The sequence below is a fragment of the Heterodontus francisci genome, chromosome 16, assembly GCF_036365525.1.
Source record: "Heterodontus francisci isolate sHetFra1 chromosome 16, sHetFra1.hap1, whole genome shotgun sequence".
Lineage (NCBI taxonomy): Eukaryota > Metazoa > Chordata > Chondrichthyes > Heterodontiformes > Heterodontidae > Heterodontus > Heterodontus francisci.
The window spans coordinates 76,484,367-76,506,158 of NC_090386.1; the positions used below are offsets into that span (position 1 = coordinate 76,484,367).

Below are 21,792 nucleotides of genomic sequence, written 5' to 3' on the forward strand. Positions count from 1 at the left end.
AAACATTGAATTCAGTTTCTGCACAGAAATTGCATGACCTGCTGAGTATTTCCAGCTTTTTCTGTTGTTGTTCATAAGTGCCTGCCCTGTTCCCATAGCCCTTTATTCCCCTTTCCTTCAACCACATTTCGAACCAATTTTTTTAAATTGACATGGTTTCTGTGCTGATCACTACATCTGGTAGTGAATTCCATGGCCTCACAGCCCACTGTATTAAAAATCTTTTTCCTTCTGCTGTTCTAAATCTGGAAACATGCAGTGTTTATAATAAAAGTAGTAAAAATAGTAAAAAGGTGGTAAAAGAAGGAATGGGGCTGTTTAGGGACCTAAAGATAACTTACGTAAAGAGGCAGGGGGCATGGCTGAGTTACTAAATGAGTACTTTGCATCTGTCTTCACCAAGGAAGAAGTTGCTTCCCACATCATACTGAAAATGGAGGTCATTGAGACACTGGATGGGCTCAAAATTGATAAAGAGGAGGTATTAGAAAGGCTGGCTCTACTTAAAGTTAGTAAGCCACCAGGACCGGATAATATACATCCAAAGATACTGAGGGAGGCAAGGGTGGAAATTGCCAAGGCACTGGCCATAATCTTCCAAACTTCCTTAGATACAGGGTTGGTGCCAGAGGACTGGAGAATTGCAAATGTTACACCCTTGTTCAAAAAAGGATGTAAGGATAAGCTCAGCAATTACAGGTCAGTCCGTTTAACCTCAGTGGTGGGAAAGCTTCTAGAAATGATCATTCGGGACAACATTAACAGTCACTTGGATAAGTGTGAATTAATTAAGGAAACCCAGCGTATATTTGTTAATGGCAAATTGTGTTAACTAACGTGCTTGAGTATTTTGATGAGGTAGCAGAGAGAATTGATGAGGGTAATGTGGTTGATGTGGTGTATCTGGACTTCCAAAAGGCATTTGATAAATGCCACATAACAGGCTTGTTAGCAAAGTTAGAGCTTATGGAATAAAAGGGACAGTAGCAGCATGGATACAAAATTGGCTGAGTGACAGGAAACAGAGAGTATTGATGAATGTTTTTTTTTGGACTGGAGGAACGTATATAGTGGGTTCCCCACGGGTCAGTGTTAGGACCCCTACTTTTCTTGATATATATTAATGACCAAGACTTGGGTGTTCAGGACACAATTTCAAAATATGCGGATGACACAAAACTTGGAGGTATTGTCAACTGTGAGGAGGATAGTGATAACATTTAAGAGTACATAAACAGGCAGGTGGAATGGGCAGACAAGTGGCAGATGAAATTTAATGCAGAGAGGTGTGAAGTTATTCATTTTTATAGGAAGACTGAGGAGAGGCAATATAAAATAAAGGGTACAATTTGAAAGGGGGTGCAGGAGCAGAGGGACCTGGGGGTATATGTGCACAAATCATTGAAGATGGTAGGGCAGGATGAGAAAGCTGTTAATAAAGCATACAGAATCCTGGGCATAGAGTACAAAAGCAAGAAAGTTTTAATAAAACTGTACGAAACACTGGTTCAGCCTCAACTGGAGTACTGTGCCCAGTTTTGGGCACCACACTTTAGAAAGGATGTGAAGGCATTCAAGAGGGTGCAGAAAAGATTCACGAGAATGATTCCAGGGATAAGGGACTTCTGTTACGTGGATAGATTGGAGAAGCTGGAACTGTTCTCCTTGGAGAAGATTTGATAGAGCTGTTAAAAATCATGTGGGGTCTGGACAGAGTAGATAGAGAGAAACTGTTCCCATTGGCAGAAGGATCGAGAACCAGAGGACACCGATTTAAGGTGATTGGAAAAGGAAGCAACTCCGGCATGAGGAACAGCATTTTTCTGCAGCAAGTGGTTAGGATCTGGAATGCGCTGCCTGAGAGTATGGTGAAGGCAGGTTTAATCGAGGTCTTCAAAAGTGAATTGGATAATTATCTGATGGGAAAACATTTACAGGGCTGCAGGGAAAAGGCAAGGAAGTGGGACTCAGTGAGTAGCTCTTGCAGAGACTGCTGTGGGACCACCTTAAGAGTGGACCACCTTAAGAGCTGTAAGTGAAGGCATCATATGACAGGAAAGCAGGACCAAAATTAGCTCAATTGTGAGTAAGACAGAAGGTCAGAGTCCTCAATCATACATTGGGAACTTGGTATCCTGCAGAGGTTGTGAGGATATGTGATCAATGGTGACACCCAATGGTGCAATTCTCAGACATAACCAAAGTCAACTCAGAGAGCTGTACAACAACACTACATGTATCAACCCTGCGGCATCATGGACACGTTCAAAGATAAAGTCTGAAGATGAACATGCAGAGGCTACAAGCACAGTGGAAGAACATGCCAACCAGAGTTCTGAGTCGCCAGAGTCTCAAAGAAGTCATCAAGATGAGCACAGCTCTGAGAATAACAAGATCGGGACGAATAAGCAAACCTCCTCTACATTTTAGAGAGGGTTAAATTTACTTACTTGTAAATAATGTTTTGTATTAATCAAGTACAGTTAGTCCGAACCGCAACATCATTGTATATTGTACATATGTTTTTATCTTTGGTAAAAAGGGGGATGTTGTGGGACTACCTTAAGAGCTATAAAGTGAAGTTCGCCAGAGGAAGTGACGTTGCGTCACACATAACCAGTTGGTTGTGGGTGGAGCCCAACAAATTGAGACATATGTAGGTGTGCTTGTGCAGTAACTGTTTGTGTGTGTATATATATATATAATATATATATATATATATATATATATGTTCTCATTAGGTTATCATAAAAAACACATCTTCTTTGGATATTACTTGTAGTCCTTTGAATTTTACAATAGTTCACATACCAAAGGGACAAGTAATATTACAGAGGCAATGGGCCGAATGGTCTCCTTTGGTGCTGTAATCATTCTATCATTCTATAGACTTTGTCTTATCTCTTTAGAATATTAAAAACCTCTATGAAATGAGCCTGTAAAGTCTTCTGCCCTAATGACAACAGACTGAGTTATTCAAATCTCTCTATCTGTGATGCCTCCTATGTGAAGCAATGATGTATCCTGTCTATAAAAGCAAAATACTGTGGATGCTGGAAATCTGAAATAAAAACAAGAAATGCTGGAAATACTCAGCAGGTCTGGCAGCATCTGTGGAGAGAGAAGCAGAGTTAAAGTTTCAGGTCAGTGACCCTTCTTCAGAACTAGCAAATATTAGAAATGTGAAAGGTTTTAAGCAAGTAAAGCATATTAATGTTTGTGCTCGTGGCTGTTCAGTTTTCAGTCCATTAACACCCTATCTGTACTAATGTTTTCTCTTTCAACACACCATTAATATATTGTTTGCTTTTGCTCCATGACCTTCAACACACCATTAACATGTTGTTTGCCTTTGCTCCATGACCTTCTGGTCGGTTATTCTCTGTGACCTTGTCCTATCTACACCTTCTCCTTTGTTATCTCTTGCCCCACCCCCGCTTTACTTGCTTAAAACCTTTCACATTTCTAATATCTGCTAGTTCTGAAGAAGGGTCACTGACCTGAAACTTTAACTCTGCTTCTCTCTCCACAGATGCTGCCAGACCTGCTGAGTATTTCCAGCATTTCTTGTTTTTATTTCAGATTACCCTGTCTATTGCCTCAACATCCTTCTGTTAGCATGGAACCCATACTGAACACAGTACTCCAAATGTGATCTTACAAATATTTTATAGGTTTATATGTACATCTCCACTTCTATTTTCTATGTCTTTTGTAGTAAGACCCAGTATTCCTTTGGCATTTTATGGGTTTTTACTTAAGGTCTTTCTTTAAATGTCTTCGTGAACCTAAACCCCAAACCCGTCCTTTCTTTCACATCAACTATTCTTCCCCGATAATTATTGTTCTTGTTTTGACTGACCAAAATGTATCACATCACAGTTAATAACATTGAATTGCATCTACTACTTTTCTTTCCATTCTACCATCCTATCAATATCTTCTTGCAGTTTCCTTTGGTCCTCAGAACTACCTTAGTATCTGAAAATGTGGGCACCACTCTCTCAAGGCTTATATCTAAATCAATAAAGCAATTCAAGAATTAAACCCTGTAGGACACCACAATCCACTTCCAACCACACTGAGAAACTGCCTTTAACTCCTATTCTCCCTTTTAACCAGTCATTAATACATTCACTCCGGGTACTACTACAAGCCTTCAAGGGAAGAGCTGTTGTCCAATTGAGTTCTGAGTAAAAAAATAGGCTAGGTGGATGAGTTAAATGTGTGTGAGCAGCTTGGGAGCAGTAACTGCAATATGATAAGGTTCAAGGTCCGAACAGACAGGGAAAATCGTACAGTAATGAGATTGCAATATGACAAGATGAGGAGTGAGCTACAGAGTGCGGTGGAAAGACAAATCTAGCACAAAGTTGCTGATCAGCAATGGGATATTTTTAAAAAGTAGATTGCAAATCTACTATGTTTCTTCTAATTGCATTACTCTTAATCTTCTCCAACATTATCCAGTTCGACAAAGAGTATCCAGGGGGAGGGCTGGCTGCAGGCCAGAGTATTTTTTGTGCAGTCAGGAGGAGCAGGAATGTTCGTCCTCACTCCACAAAAGTAAAATTTGAGGACGATTTTATGGCATTTTGTTCGTATGGTCTCCAGTGGTCAGAATGTGTATAATATACAGCCCCGAGATTGTAAGACTTCTACCCTGGCACAGACTCTCTCTTCCCTGATTTTAATGGCTAGAAATTTGGAAGCACCGCAAATCAGCTATTGATGAACTTCATGGCCAATTCTCAGATCAGGGCAGGATTTTGGGTTTTGGAATGAGACTCCGACATCGAGATCAATTGGGGATCACAACCCCACACTGTGTGGGAAACAGTCAGCAGGCAGTGATTTTCCTTGAATTGGCCAATTAGTGGCCAGACGGTGGGCTCGGTTTCCAATTAAGGACAGCGGGCGGTCTCGAGGAGTTGGTGGGCCAATAGGAGGCCCTCGAATCGAAAGGAGAAGCAGCCTGCAATTCAGTTGAGAGAGAGAAGGCACCCACTCTCCAACATTTTAAACGTTTAAATTAAAAATGCCCTCAGCAGCTGGGCCACCATTGTGGAGGGGTTCTCTCTCCACAATGTGGTCTCCAGCAATAGCTGTGGCCGGGCAGGTGGTGAGGGATCAAAGCCTGCCTGAAGCAGCCTCTGATAATAGGCCTTAATAGACCATTTACCCACCTTAAGTGGCTACCCGCTGCTTGCTGGTGGGTAGCCCTGCTGACTCCCATGCCACCTCCAGGAAAATGGCTCAGATGTCGGATGGTGCTTGCAAGCCAGCACACTGGCTGGCAGTGCGAACGTTCATGCCTGGGGGAGGGAAAATTCAGCCCCAGGTCTCTGGGCAAATCCAATTCCCTGTTGGAAGTAGAATCTTGCGTTTTCAAGGCCTTTATTTTGTAATATTGAAGCTTTGATGTTGCCATTGTGACATTGCACCCACCATGTTGCATACAGATTTGTAAAGATCTATGCACTTGGACAACGGTAATGCATTGATTAATGACTGCTGGCAAGGCCACATAAGGCCAGTTGGATAGAATGTGCACACCGTTCTCATTTGTACTTCAAAATTGCAAGCAAGTTTCTACGTATGTCGTAGGACCTCTGTTTACTTATTATTACTAAACTGGCGGGTGCTCTGGCTGCCCATATAATGGCTGTTCGGATTTTCTCCTGTTCTTTCTTATTTCTATCTTTTTATTGGCACTACAGATATGATAACAAAGATCAAATATGCCCTCTTCTCCAATTTTAGTTTGTTTCTAACTTTTCTGTTTACCCATAGCAGTTGGAAATTTGAAATAGTTTCCCTCTTAAATGGTATATATTCATCTGCAACTTTGTAATCTCCTTTGTAAAAAACCCCATTGCTGATCAACAATTATGTATGCCAATTTGTCTTTGCACCTCACCTTCATTAGCTCATTCATCTTGTTGTATTCCAATTTTGTTATTGTACCAGCTTTTTCCCTTTCAGCTTGGACCTTGAACCTTACCATATTGCAGTAACTGCTCCCAAGCTGCTCATACACATTTAGCGCATCTTCCTGGTCTATTTTGTTACCTATAAGTCGATTGAATAACAGCTCTCTTCTTGTAGGCATGTGATCATACTGCATGTAGAAGTACCCAGAATGAGCGTTTAATGGTGAGCTATGGTAAACATTAATCAAGAGTGTGATTCCAAAGCTGCTTCCTTCCTCACAACCTTCCTGAGCATTTATTATAAAGTTCAACAGCAGTGCTTAACAACTGCTCGGTATGATACAACAGATCTCAGATGCCAAAGCAACCAGTACAGCCAAATGGCTGAAGGATTATATTTATGATCTTACTAAAGCATTCCATCAATGCATGGTACATAGGAACATAGGAAGATAGGAACAGGAGTAGGCCATTCAGCCCCTCGAGCCTGTCCCACCATTCAATGAGATCATGGCTGATCCGCGGCCTAACTCCATATACCCTTGGTCCATATCCCTTAATATCTTTGTTTAACAAAAATCTATCTATCTCAGATTTAAAATTAACAACTGTTCTAGCTTCAACTGCTGTTTATACAAGTGTGTAGATCTTTACAAATCTGTAGCGGGTGCAATGTCACAGTGGCAATCAACATCCAAACTTCAATATTACAAAATAAAAGCCTTGAAAATGCAAGATTCCACTTCCAACAAGGAATGTGACATCCCCAGAAAACTGGTCTGAGAATTGGTTATGAAGTTTATTGATTTGTGATGCTTCCAAATTTCCAGCCACATTAAAATCAGGAAAGAGAGGGTCTGACCAGGATTGGAGTCCCACAATTGCAGGGCCGTATTATACACATTCTGACATAACAGTGTACAGTTTCCACAGATATAGGCTGCAAAATTGAGCTCCGTAGCACCACTGAGGTCAGCGCTGTGAAAGCTCACAGGTGCTGAAAATGGCCGTTGATCAATTTTCAGCTAGGTCCACCTTTCGCAACATGCTTGGAAGGGCACTAAAGCAGGAACGCCGGCATGCCCTACATGCACCATAATAACATAAGAAATAGGGGCAGGAGTAGGCCATTCGGCCCTCGAACTGTTCTGCCATTCAATAAGATCATGGCTGATTGGATTGTGGCCTCAACTCCACTTTCCTGCCAGCCCCCCAATAACCCTTGACTCCCTTGTAGCACAAAAATCTGTCCAGATCAGCCTTGAATATATTCAATGACCCAACCTCCCCTGTTCTCGATGGAAGAGCATTCTGAAGACTAACAACCCTCTGAGAGAAGAAATTCCTCCTCATCTCCATCTTAAATGGGAGACCCTTTATTGATAAATTATGCCCCCTGGTTCTACATTCCCCCATGAGGAGAAACATCCTCTCAGAATATACCCTGTCAAGCCCCCTCAGAATCCTCTATGTTTCAATAAGATCACCTCTCATTTTTCTAAACTGCAATGAGTATATGTCCAGCTTGCTCAACCTTTCCTCATAAGTTAATCCCTTCATCCCAGGAATCAGCCTAGTCAACCTTCTCTGAACTGCTTCCAATGCAAGTATATCCCTCCTCTAAGTAAGGTGGCCAAAACTGTACACAGTACCCTAGGTGCAGTCTCACCAATGCCCTGTACAGTTGTAGCAAGACTTCTCTACTTTAATACTCCATCCCCCTTGTAATCTTTGTCTTCCTAATTACTTGCTATACCTGTGTGCTAACCTTTTTTTGATTCATGTTCAATGACACCCAGATCCCTCTGTACTGTAGCATTCTGTAGTCTTTCTCCATTTAAATAACATTCTGCTGTTCTATTCCTCCTGCCAAAATGGACAACTTCACATTTTCCCACATTATACTCAGAAGTACACATCGTGGGCGTATTATGATGTCATTCAGTATCTAATGCTGATATGGTGCCTTCACAAATCCTGTTCACACCCTCTCTTAAACACTTTGGAGTGGCACAGTGGTTAGCACCACAGCCTCGCAGCTCCAGTGACCCAGGTTCAGTTCTGGGTACTGCCTGTGCAGAGTTTGCAAGTTCTCCCTGTGACCATGTGGGTTTCTGCCAGGTGCTCCAGTTCCCTCCCACAGCCAAACACTTGCAGGTTGATAGGTAAATTGGCCCTTGTAAATTGCCCCTAGTGTAGGTAAGTGGTAGGGAATATAGGATTAATGTAGGATTAGTATAAGTGGGTGGTTGTTGGTTGGCACAGACTCAGTGGGCTGAAGGGCCTGTTTCAATGCTGTATCTCTCTATGACTCTATGATTTTCAGCTGAGTATGGATTCAGCTGCATGAGGGACCCCTGACCAGTGCCATTTAAAGGCATCAGTCTGGGACTTTTAGGTGAGGTGCTTTTGACTTTCTTTTTCTCCTGCAAAATTAGAGTAAGTTCTGAGTTCTGTGTTGTTGGAGTAGTTCTGAAAAGTTGTTGAAGTTAGAAAGGAATGGTGCTGGACTTTTCCAAGGAGTTCAGAGAAGTTTGAAGGCCTCTGGGCAGAAATCCTGCTATCATCAGTCATGGAGGCTAGTTGCAGTTGTGGGCTATAGCACAACAGGGAAATGGAGCACAGGCAGAAAAGAGCGGAAGCTGTGCATAGAGTGAGGAGGAGGAGGCTCGCGATTGTAGGTCAGCTCCACCTAGGGTCTTCAAAGAGCCCTTCACCTACCTGCAACTCAGCTAGGAGCAGTGTCTGAGATGGCTATAATTCACCAATGAGATGGTCACAGAACTGTGGCACCTCTGCCAATCTGAGCTGAAGCCACAGAGCAGGGTGAGGGTGGCATTGCCAGTGGCCATCAGGTCACAGTCACCCTTGATTTCGACACCTCAGGTTTCTTCCAGATATCACCACCAGTCTCTCTCAATTCACTGTGCATCCCTGCATCAGGGAGGTCACAGAAGCCCTTACATGAGAACAGAGAACTTTATTATCTTCTATCGAACCAGAGAGAAACAGGAGAAGTGGATACATGACTTTGCCAGAGTAGCAGGATTCTCAATGCTGCAGGGAGTCATTGAGGGCACGCACATGGCTCTGCGGGTGCCACATCTCAACAAGGAGATGTACCAGAACTGGAAAGGGTTCCACTCCCTTGACATGCAGTTGGCAGTTCAACCAATATCTTGGCAGCAGCCATGATACTTTTATCCTGTGCCAGTTAGCCGTTCCCACCATATTCGAGACACCATAATGAACCACAGCATGGCTGCTAGATGACGAACTTTACCTGCTCTGCATGTGGCTCATGTCTCTCCTCCCCCACCTGACCACACTAGGACAGCGTCCCAATAATGAAAGCCACGTAGCAACCAGACCATTGTGAAGCAAATCATCAGCATGCTGAAGCAACAGCTCAGATACCTGGACCATTTGGGGGAAGCCCGCCAGTACTGGCTGGAACATATCTCCAAATTTATGGTGGTTTGCTGTGTTATAGCGAGATACAGCACTGAAACAGGCCCTTCGGCCAACCGAGTCTGTGCTGACCAACAACCACCCATTTATACTAATCCTACATTAATCCCATATTCCCTACCACATCCCCACCTTCCCTCAATTCTCCTACCACCTACCTACACTAGGGGCAATTTACAATGGCCAATTTATCTACTAACCTGCAAGTCTTTGGCTGTGGGAGGAAACCAAAGCACCCAGCGTAAACCCACGCGGTCACAGGGAGAACTTGCAAACTCCACACAGGCAGTACCCAGAACTAAACCCAGGTTGCTGGAGCTGTGAGGCTGCGGTGCTAACCACTGTGCCACCCCACTGTGTTCTCCACAGTCTGGCTCTCATAAGGGCATAGTCCTTGCCACCAGGCCTTCGGTGATCCCCTTCGGAGAAGGAGGAAGAGAGGAAGCATCCGGGACACCATTGCTCCAGATGGGTTGTCCACACTCCTTGAATTGACCTCTGTGACTCCTTGCTCCCATTCTCTTCGCAGTGTGTGCATTGAGGGCCTCCTGGCCCTTTCGGAAACATGATGTCTCTCCTCCTTTCTACCACCTGGACTAAGGCCTCCAGCACCACATCAGGGAACCTAGGAACCCTCTCTCTGGTCTCCTGCCCTATTGCTACACTTTCTTCCTTCTCAGAAAGACTCTTAAAGACAGTTTCATCACTTCCCGTAGCCAAAGTGCACCTCCCGTTTAAGAGATACTTGCTGGCTTTAAAAGTGCAGGCTAGCTTTAACTAATGCTAGCCACACACACACCTGGGCTCCCTGCTGAGCATGCAGCCAGTCAGCAGTTCATTTAGCATTGGTCTGCATGCCACAATCATGGTGATGAGGAGTGCTGCCTGTATCACCTTGAGCAGACTTGGGGTGATAATGCATCGCTATGCCCCACGGCAGAAAACCAGCACTATCCAATCTTTAGCCCATAATCTCAAAATCTTCAGGCGGATAAAATAACATAACATTGAAATGCATTAGAAAAATGAAACACAGCATACTTTATTTCTGTTCAATGTGGCAAATGACTTTAATTATTAATGTTCAAAATCAACAGCATGAAATAGAGACATTATTGGCCCCAAATTTGCTCGACTTTTCCAGTAACTCTTTGGCACTGGAATGAGTTTTGTACTTAGTGTAGTCTGTAAATTTACACAGATTTTCTGGCTGTTATGGCTGTGCTGCTGTTTCTCGCCAGGTCCTAAACTTCTAATTGTGTGTGCTGATGTTGCTGGGAGCTCATTATCATATATTAACATATATTAATATGACATGCAATGGTATAGGAGAAGCACCCTGATTGTACCAAGAGTAATTCACAGTGAGTTGGTGCCAACATCAGCTTTACTTTGGAACCTGCCATTTAGAGAAGCTTTAAAAAAGTGATTGCTGGAGTTATGAAAGCTTTTGGAGCAGATTTTTTGATTTAAACCCATACCGCGATAAAAGGAAAGAGTTACCTGGCTATGGAGTAATGGCAGGGGTGTGGGACAAATTGAATAGCTCTTTCAAAGCATAAGCACAATGGACCAAATGGCTTCCTTCAGTGATTAATGATTCTATGAATCACACTCATACAGAATGCAATTTTCTAGAGTACACAGTCCTGCAAATTCAATAGCTAGTCATGATTTGCTCTAAAAAAAATTATATTACTCCAATGTTTTTTAAGTAGAGAAAAATGTAGCATGAAATGTTAAAAAAAATGGAAAATTGATCTTAATTCGTGGAGCTATCAGAAATCAATGATATCCATAAAGTTCAGGCTAAATACTGTGGAGTTCTACAGATAGTCTGAAGCCTTTTGTGTCCAAAATGTGGTCCACTGGTAGTAGCTTCCTGAAGTATTGCTGGTCCTTTAAAACCCTGAATACTGATGAAGTAAAGGAAAGATTTTGATGGTTTATTTACAGATCTGAAGGTCAAAACTTGTCTTTCATCCCAGATATAAGCAGCTTATAAAGCTTTAAGAGCTATAGTGTGACTATACTGATACATACAATGCAACATATGTGGCATAGACAATAAAGTGAACTTACGAAAGAAAAGGTTAGTAAGTACAGAGTAACAGCTGGGTTCATATTCATTACCGCAAAACTCAAAACTGTTGGTGACTATGATCCGAACCTTGAAATTATGTTAAACCTGTGATTCACAACAACATGATTCTCACTTTACGTTGCATATATTTTTACAGCTCACCATTATCATGATAGCCTTCTGAGGGTGACAGTGGTTGTAATGCCATGTGACAGAAGAGAGTGTACAATAGCTGTCACGATGAATGTTCTCAGGTGTATTATGTCACACGACAGGCCCAATAATACAAAAACATTTTTGATACTGTCATAAAAGAAAGTTAAAATCAGCAACATATGTTACCACAATGTACAAGGGAATGTCCTTGGAACAACACCGTGCTATCATTCTTTCATTATCATTGAAATAAATGAAGTGGAAGCCTTTGGTCTAATAAAGAGTACTCCATCTTGAGCAGGTCCCTCTTCACGATGACTGGAATAGCACTCTTTCACGTGGAAAAGTGGGAGAAATTCCCTGTCGACGAATGCGTAGTGGCAGCTACATAAAGGCAATGGGAGATGATGACAGCGAGGACTCTGAGATGAGCCCCAAGCCATCCCCTAAGACTGCAGCGCGCCGTCAAAGCTATCTCAAGGCCACACAGCAATCACTCAGTGAGCAGATCAGTCAGCGGAAGTAAGTTTTCATCCATACTTATACATGCTGCTGTTTTGGTGCAGAAAAGGCATTGCTTTTATGCTAGAGAGTGTTTCATTATCATGAATTTCATATTCCTTTTGGAAATCATTAAATTATTAAATAGTTTTTGTAATCCAGGATTTGTGAACTTCTGATGCTTGGTTCAGGAAATTGATTGTTAATAACAATGACAAAGCGATCTTGTTTTAGGAAAACACCATCAGTGGAAGGAAGGTATTCTTCATTCCAAGTTCTTTTAGTAGTGGAATTCATGGTTTGGTAGTTCAAATAAATCAAGTTGCTGTCCTTTACATCAGGAGATTTCAGTTAGAAACCAGCTCAGAAGTAGAGAATTAAAACATCTTTCTTAAAGGTCATGTCTTACTTTGCTGACCATTTAAAATTTGTCAATCTCTAGTGAACAATAGATTGTGCTGTTTCTATTGTGACAACTGTAACATTAATCTTAAGAAAAAACATTGTGCAGCCAGGATCCATAGCTCAGGATTACACTTCCACATGTGTGACATGATGTGATAATGTAAGTTGCTGCAGTAGTGATTATAATATTTCTGCTAACAAGTGGAAATTAAAAAGGGATGATGAGCTAGTTACAAACACACACACACGCACACGTACAGTAAATATTAAAGTGGCCCATTGCAACATTTACTAAATTGCAATACATTAAATTATTTACTCAATACCTTTCCCCCCTCATACTTACCCACAGGTCAAAACAATAGATGCCTTGAAATGTGATTTTCTTTCTGGTACCAGGCTGCTAATATTTTGTTTGTAACAACAGAATGTGGAAACAAAGACTCAGTATCATCAATATGCCATCTTTTGGTGATATTATCAGAAGTGCCCAAATTCATGCAGTGCCAATGGTGCCATTTGTTGCTCATAGCATTTTTCTGCACCTGTCTAAATACATCATTGCAGTTAAGCCTCACAAAATAACATTGTCATTGAACATTGAAGCAATTATACTAATTAGTGGTCAAAAACATGAGTAAAGTTTTGTCTAAAATGTCACTGCAAAATAAGAACTTAATGCTTCAGTGTGTTTATCATAAAGTGGAGAGATATAGATTTACACCAAAGTTTATGCCACCAGGGCTCCGACAACAACATTTTAAAGCAAATTAAATCATTTTAATTGGCACTTTAAAGGCCATTTAAATCATGCAGCCCAAGAATTATCTAACTGGAAATAAGTAATGTGAAGCTTTAAAGAGCATCATCTTTGTGAAAATGCTTTTGAAATTTATTTCAGCTATCTATAAGCCTGTGATACAATGATCTAAATCATTTTAAAAAGTACATTGGTTGCATGTGGCATCATTATGCAATTGGTACATGGCTCTAACAGCAAGGCTCATGGTTCCACGAAAAGTCAACACTCCAACTGGAGGATTCCCATGAAACTATGGCTTAGAAGATTAGCCACAAAGTGCCTGTTTTTCAGGCACTAACTAGCCTCTTAAGTTTCCAACATGGTGGGCAGGAAGTACATTGATATTCCCAGCCAGAAGCATGCTGCCAGCCATATTGGATAAGGTAGATGCGTTGGCAGCAAGAGCACACAGCAGGAACATTTAAAGGCCAGATAATTTATTTAAAGTAGGGTCTTTCGCATCTTGCAGGACCCATTTTCAATTTCCAAGTGCCCTAGCCCGTCACTTACTATGTGCTGAACACACACAGCAAACCTGACCACTTGGAGAGAGAGTCGTTTTTACTAATCGTCCAACTCCAAATCGATCCGAGTTTAAATTTTCCTAACTAAATTTAAATCAATCCAATTTGGATTTTACTTTTACTTCAGAGTTCTTCCCTAGTTATAACAGTAGCTTCTAGTCTGTCGTTTTAAGCACCAGCTCTGAATTCTATTGAGTTAGGTCATCTCAATTACAAGTGCCAGATTATACTGCTATACACACTGGCAGCTCAGGCTTTCCTCTAAACACTTGAATCCTGCTCCCCTCACATTTCATGCAAGCCAGTGCTGAGTCCCGGTTGCTAGTGACCCACCAAAGGAGTGGTGTTCTGGAAAGGCTCCCCTCCAGTAATAGCATTGGCTCTTTATGGTATTGTAAACCTTGCTACCAAAGGCAGGGATGATTTTCTGGGAACTATATAATATATATAGCTGTAAATATTATGTATTTTAATAACTCAAAGTTACCTTTTTGCAAAACAAATTGAATTGTTCTGCTATTTAACTTACCAACTTCAAGTTTGGAGTAGGCTGAACTTGGTGGTTCCCTGACTTTTAAAGGCAACCAGAGGTAAAGGCCTCCTCGGGTATGCAATTGAAACCCGACCCGGGCCCGACCCAACCACATCCAACCCGAACCTGACTCGGCTTGAGTGCTTTGATTTTTTCCTGCACCCGACCCGACCCAACTACCGGAATGAAGTTAATTATATCAAAAAGAGGTTGTATTGTACCTTGGATCCTCTGTTCCAACAGCAGGCTATTCCTGCAGAATTGTACAGATGGAGTTGGGAATCTGAGCTTGATCTCGTCACCAAAGGCACGCGCCCCACCGCTCGCCGCCCCCCCCCCACCCCCCATCCCACTGCAACGTTCACACACAAGCACTTTAGTTTGTGGCCGAGTTCATTGGATAGTGATCAGAACTCTACAGTACTGCAAATCTGCAGCACTGTTTGATTGAAGACTTCTGGTTGATCAGCTTACTTCCCTTTCCCTCCCTGAGAAAAAGGCAGCTCTGTGTCTGGGTCCGGCCCGACCCGACCCGAGCCCAAATGCCGGACCCGGAAGAGTGACCTGACTCGACCCAACCCGACCCTAACCCGACACACGTCATCGGGTCTGGTCGGGTTCGGGTCAGGTAGCCATGCTCTAACCAAACGATCAAATCTATGTAGGTCGTACAGCCATGCTGGCACATCCTCTGTTAACCTGAGGTGCCAGTCTTTTGCCAACAGATAGCTATAGATAGCTACATTTATTCAAGTCATGAAATTATGACACATACTGGAATATTGGTCCCTATGTCAGCTTCTCAGCCTGTTCTATTGCAGAAGACACAGTTGGGATTACTTTGGACTTGATCATTTGAAATTTGTTGCAACATGGTATAAATCTTTCGTTTATCGGATGAGAGGCTAAACCGAGGTCCTCTGAGGCAGATGTAAAAGATCTAATGGCAATATTTCAAAGTTCATCAAGGACAGTTCTCCCCGGTGTCCTGGCCCGTATCTATCCCTTAATCAATATCACAAAAAACAGATTATCCGGTCATGATCACATAGCAGTTTGTGGGAGTTTGCTGTGCCAAAATTGGCTGCTGCATTTCCTACACTACATCAGTAAGATCAAAATTGGCTGTAAAGTGCTTTGGGATGTGAAAGGTGCTATATAAATGCAAGCCTTCCTTTTTTTTTAAATGCATTTCAGAAAGCCCGAATTAAAAAAGGAATATTAGATAGACTGTTCTTTATTTAGTGTTTCCTTTCCACACATATATTTTTTACACCACACTGCAGGTCCAACAGCAGCAGAAGCCAGGACACTATTGCTTAGCAATCCAAAGGAAAATTGCCTCTAATAGGAGATTGTCAGCTCAGCTCAATCATGATTAGTCACATCCAATAGCCCAGTCAATCATGCCTTTCGGCTCCTTTGCAAATCTGTGGCTGACTATTGGAAACTGCTGAGGGCACCCTGGAGCCTGGATAAGATGCCGCTATCATTTACTCTAAGAGACTGTAAAGTCCTGGTATTGATGAAACCATTCGATTAGACTAACCCTAATTATCAACTGGGCAGCAGTAATAGCATCCACATCAATAGGATGAAGATTTCACTTTCACTGGAATTTGCTTCATTTTCTGATTCACTCACAAAACAGAGCAATGCAAAACTCACAATTTAATGCTTAAGGCCATTATTTGCCCAAGATAATGGCAAAAACTATTGCTTTGTATCCCATGCGCAGTAGTAAAATTGCCAATGTCTGGTAAACACTGGTAAGCTGAACAGACGTTCCACAACTTGGTATTCAGCATTTCCATATATTTTAAAATTAAGGACTATTGATAGTTTTGGACAGTTTTGCCCTTCATGTAAGAGGGTTCTTTATTTCCATGCAAGAAAACTCAACAGAGCAGAACCACAATTTGTAGATAAAGGCCATGCTTTTAGCTGCCATTATGCCAAAATTACAAAACCTTAATCTTAATGAATATTATCACCTAAATTAAATGTATTTCAGACATGTTTTTTCACAATCTAGCTGGCTCTTGAATGAATTGAGGATTTTGCTTCACTTCTCACCAGTTTTGGTCTCCTCTTCTATTGTTGACTTAGTTCACCTTAAACTTGCGCTCTGGCTTTGTTTTATTTCTATCTTTAAATGTCTTACAACATCTATAAATTCTCAATTGCCTTCCTTTAAAGAAGTTGCAATTTTTTGTTAAATCATCAGATCATTATTCCTCAGTCAGTTTTTTAAGCTTTTTAAATAATTAGGAATTGATTTCATAATTCAGCTGGCCCAACCCCTCTAATACCATGTCTTCAGGTTAACTGCAGTGATAGTCACAATAATAAGCATCTGTCACTGTCAAGCATGCTAGGAAACAGAGTCAGGCTGCAGGTGAGTTAGAATTGTGCAGCTGTGTGAACTCAACCTACCAATATTTAAAATACTGGTAGCTCAGGAAGCTAATTGGAGCATTATGCCTGCTTGCCTTCGATCTGCGATCTATCCTTGGCCTAATTCTATTTCTCATCTGCTTGCTGCCCCTTGGCGGCTTCACCCAAAAACAAAGCATCAGTTTACACAAATGTGCCAGAAGATAACCTGCAATGGTTTCTCTTCCTATTCCTGCACCATTCCCTCTGGAGTCCCCCAAGGATCTATCCTTGGCCCCCTCCTCTTTGCAGCATTATCTGAATATAGATCATGTACTACATGTACGCTGACGACACTCACCTTTATCTCACTTCCATCTCTTTTGACCCCTCCACCGTCACTGATTTGTCACACTGCTTGTCCGGCATCCCGAGTTGGATTAGCAAAAATTTGCTCCAACTAAATATTGGGAAGACTGAAGCCATTGTCTTTGGTCCCTGCCACAAAGTTCGTTCCCTGACTACCATTTTCATCCCTCTCCCTGGCAACTGTTTGAAACTCAGCCAGACTGTTCCCAACCTATATGTTGTTTTTGACCCCAAGCTGAAATTCCAACCACATATCCATTCCATCACCACGACTGCCTACTTCCACCTCTATAACATCATCTGACTCTGGCCCTGCCTTAGCTCATCTAGTGGTGGGACCCTCATCCAAACCTTTGTTACCTCTAGACGTGATTATTCCAATGTTCTCCTGGCTGGTCTCCCATCTTCCAACCTAAGTAAACTTCAGTTCATCCAAACTCTGCTGCCCATATTTTGACTCGCACCAAGTCTTGTTCACCCATCACCCCTGTGCTTGCTGACCTTCACGAGCTCCCAGTCAGACAATGACCCCATTTTATAATCATCATCCTTGTTTTCAAGTCCCTTCCTATCTCTGTAACCTCCTCCAGCTCTACAAGCCTTTGAGCTCCCTGCAATTTTCCAATTCTGACATCTTGCGCATCCCTAATTTTAGTTATCTGTGGCAACTATCCTGTTAGCTCCCTTAGCTCTAAGCTCTGGAATTTCCTCTCTAAATCCCTCCACCTCTCTACCTCGCTCTCTTCCTTGAAGATGCTCCTTAAATCTTACCTCTTTGACTAATGATTCAGTCATCTATCCTGATATCCCTTTCTGTGGCTCAGTGTGAAAAATTTCTATTGCTAACACTCTTGTTAAGTACCTTGGGATTTTATTTTTACATAAAAAGTGCTTTATAAATACAAGTTGTTGTTGCTTTCAATTTCCTTAAAGGTCTTTTGATAAGATTTGTTGCTCATTAACCAGTTTGGAAATACGCTTGAATAATTATAGATTTAGCAATGTATTTTTTTAAAAATACTGTTCCATTGAAGAACAGAAATCTACAACAAAAATTTACCATTACACTATGAAATATTTATATATATTATATATAAAGGCACTGAAAGAACAAGTTAGTGGGCATTAATAATAATGGAGTTCTGCAACCATTGTCCTGGCCATAGGAAATGTTGCCATCTTCTGGTTGATATATTTCTAACAAGCAAATTGTCTTTTGCTGACTTGTGGAAAGTCCTACCTTTCTGGTATATTAGGCCAGATTTTGCTGCAGCACGGCATCTAACAGCATCTGCCATTAGTTACTGTTGCCCTTGCACCCTTCAGCTCAAAACATTTTTTTCCCCAGAAAGTTGCTGAAAGTGCGAGCTGGTAATGGCACAGCGAGGGAAACGGGGCATCTGACACCTGACTGAATAGGGCAACCAAAAGGGTATCTCCTGAACCAATCAGATTGAAGGATTGAGAAAAATAGAAGTACTGAGAAAGGTGAGATGAGAGTGGCTGCCCTTGACATCGAGGCAGCATTTGACCGAGTATGGCATCAAGGAGCCTGAGCAAAACTGGAATCAATGGAAATCGGGGGGAAAACTCTCCACTGTTTGAAGTTGTACCTAGCGCAAAGGAAAATGGTTATGGTCGTTGGAGGTCAATCATCTCAGTCCCAGGACATCACTGCAGGAGTTCCTCAGGGTAGTGTCCTCGGCCCAACCATCTTCAGCTACTTCATCAATGACCTTCCTTCAATCATAAGGTCAGAAGTGGGGATGTTCACTGATGATTGCACAATGTTCAGCACTATTTGCAACTCCTCAGATACTGAAACAGTCCTTGTAGTAATGCAGCAAGACCTGGACAATATCCAGGCTTGGGCTGATAAGTGGCAAGTAACATTTGTGCCACACAAGTGCCAGGCAATGACCATCTCCAACAAGAGAGAATCTAACCATCTCCCCTTGACATTCAATGGCATGATGATCGCTGAATCCCCCATCAACATCCTGGGGGTCACCATTGGCCAGAAACTGAACTGGAGTAGCCATATAAATACCATGGCTACAAAAGCAGGTCACAGGCTAGGAATCCTGCGGCGAGTAACTCACCTCCTGACTCCCAAAAGCCTGTCCACCATTAGAAGGCACAAGTCAGGAGTGTGATGGAATACTCTCCACTTGCCTGGATGGGTGCAGCTCCAACAACACTCAAGAAGCTCGACACCATCCAGGGCAAAGCAGCCTGCTTGATTGGCACCCCATCCACAAACATTCACTCCCTCCATCACCAACACACAGTGGCAGCAGTGTGTACCATCTACAAGATGCATTGCAGCAATGCACCCAAGGTTCCTTTGACAGCATCTTCCAAACCCACCACCTCCACCACCTAGAAGGACAAGGGCAGCAGATGCATGGGAACACCACCACCTGCAAGTTCCTGTCCAAGCCACACACCATCCTAACTTGGAACTATATCGCCGTTCCTTCACTGTTGCTGGGTTAAAATCCTGAAACTCCCTTCCTGACAGTACTTTGTGTATACCTACCCAACATGGACTGCAGCGGTTCAAGAAGGCAGCTCACCACCACCTTCTCATGGGCATTTAGGGATGAGCAATAAATGCTGGCCTAGCCAGCGAAGACCACATTCCATGAACGAATGAAAAAAAGGATGAATTAAAGGGGTGGATCAAACTAGGTACAGAAAGAGAAATAAACAGTGAGAAAGATTGGATTGAGAGAAAAAAACTGAAAAAAGTTATTTTTAAAATTTGAAACCTGACATTTTTTAAATCCCCATCAACAGCTAATTCCTGAAGAAATGAGGATTCACAGTTATAATAGTTGATTTTCATTGCTGAAGAGGTGCATTGGCTGTAATTAGTACATATTGCAAAGTTAAAAGGATACTTTCGATTGTACAAGCAAGAGTTAATTTAACTTTCTGTAGCAAGGTTAGTTAGTATTTAATTAAAATGTATAAAATTGAAGGGTCTATATAGAGTAGATAGGAAGGCCCTATTCCCCTTGGTTGAGGGGTCCATAAACAGGGGGCACAGATTTAGGGTAAGAAGTAAAGGTTCGAGGGGAAATCTTTCACCCAGAATGTTGTGGAGAACTGGAACTTACTGCCTGAAAGGGTGGTAAAGGCAGAAACCCTCATAACATTTGAAACATACTTGGATATGCACTTGAAGTGCCGTCACCTTCAAGGCTACCGACCAAGAGCTGCAAAGTGGGATTAGATTGGATGGCTCCCTGTCGGCTGGCGTGGACACAATAGGCTGAATGGCCTCCTTCCGTGCTGTAAATTTCTATGATTCTACGATTCTAACTACCACGCAAATACAGCAACTTCAAGCCACTCATTTCAACGGTGAGGCAATGAGCGAAATGCAGTTTTTCCCAAAGCTAACAACAGAGTGGTGCAACTCAGACAGACACTTTTGGACAGTGGGATTTAACTGCGCATTTGCTCCCAGCCTGAAGTTGCTGCACCATTTGCACATAAGTAACAGCGGGCATCATTAGCCTCATTGTTATTTTGAGAGCAAAATCTGACCCCTTGTTTCAGAAATAAGATACCAAGATACGAAAGTGAACTGTATTTTTGCCCCAGATACAGTGGGGCTGATTTTAACACTGGGGAGATATTAGGCAGGTGTGATCACGTTGCCCGCTCGATGTGCTCACTAAGAGACCTGGGCCATTTCAATGGTTGAGTCTTGTTTCAATAGCCACAGTGAGCTGTGAGTGCTGAACCAGCATCATTGACAGCTCACGATTCAAAAGAGAGTGGGAGGGAGGGATGTGCAGGAAATCCAACAGCTCCTACATAGAGCCCAGCTGGAAGTGATGAATTAAAGGCAGTTACAAGCAGGGGTGCAGAGGGGCCAGCAGTGGGTAGGTAGATTTTTGTGGGGTCAGGAGGAGCATTCATGCTCTACCTGGTCCCTCAAAAATCTTTTATTTTAAAATGTTTCTCTGAGCATCCTTTAAGGACCATTGGCTAGGTCACTATAAGCTTATTACCACCAGGCACAGTATGTGCAAATCAGGCTGCGCTGATTGGTACTCAAAATTGTGTCCTGGGTCCTATGTATATTTACATATTATGATTTGCATAGATTAGCATATTACAAGCAGGTACACGCCTGAAAAGGCAGATGACTGCCCCCGACCCCCACCACCTCATGTGAAGGCCCCAACCAAAATGGTGGTAAGTTCAGCCTTATGATACCCGGAGTGCAACTTCCCTATTCCTGCTCAATAGAAAGAGTGAAAATCGTCCAAGGCTTCATGGAGGTGTTCAGGGATATCTAAACATTCCCATGGCACATTTCAAAGAACAACATTCTCTTGATGCCCTGGCCTTCATTCCTCCTCCAGCCAGCACCATAAATAACTCATTATTTGGTTATTCATTCATTCTCTGTTTTTGGGACCTGGCTATGTGCAAATTGTATTTGCCTACCTAATGACTGTGATTGTACTTTGAAAGTAATTAATTGGGTTGGGCAAAAGTTTGGGACATTTGAGGATTTGATAAGGTACTACAGAATGCAAATTTCTTTATGATTTATTCAGACAACCCGGACGCACTTGACTGGAGATTGGGGTGGAGGAGAGAGAGAGGAATGCTGC

General features: G+C 42.3%; 1 protein-coding gene across 1 annotated transcript in view; it reads left to right on the top strand.

The window, feature by feature from the left end:
* LOC137378210 (disks large-associated protein 4-like) overlaps nt 1–21,792 on the top strand; it is a 241,043-nt gene that overhangs the window by 38,674 nt on the left and 180,577 nt on the right. Inside the window, exon 2 of the mRNA XM_068048408.1 lies at nt 11,945–12,165. Within this exon, the coding sequence (XP_067904509.1) occupies nt 11,945–12,165 (221 nt within the window). The remainder of the gene's footprint in view (nt 1–11,944; nt 12,166–21,792) is intronic.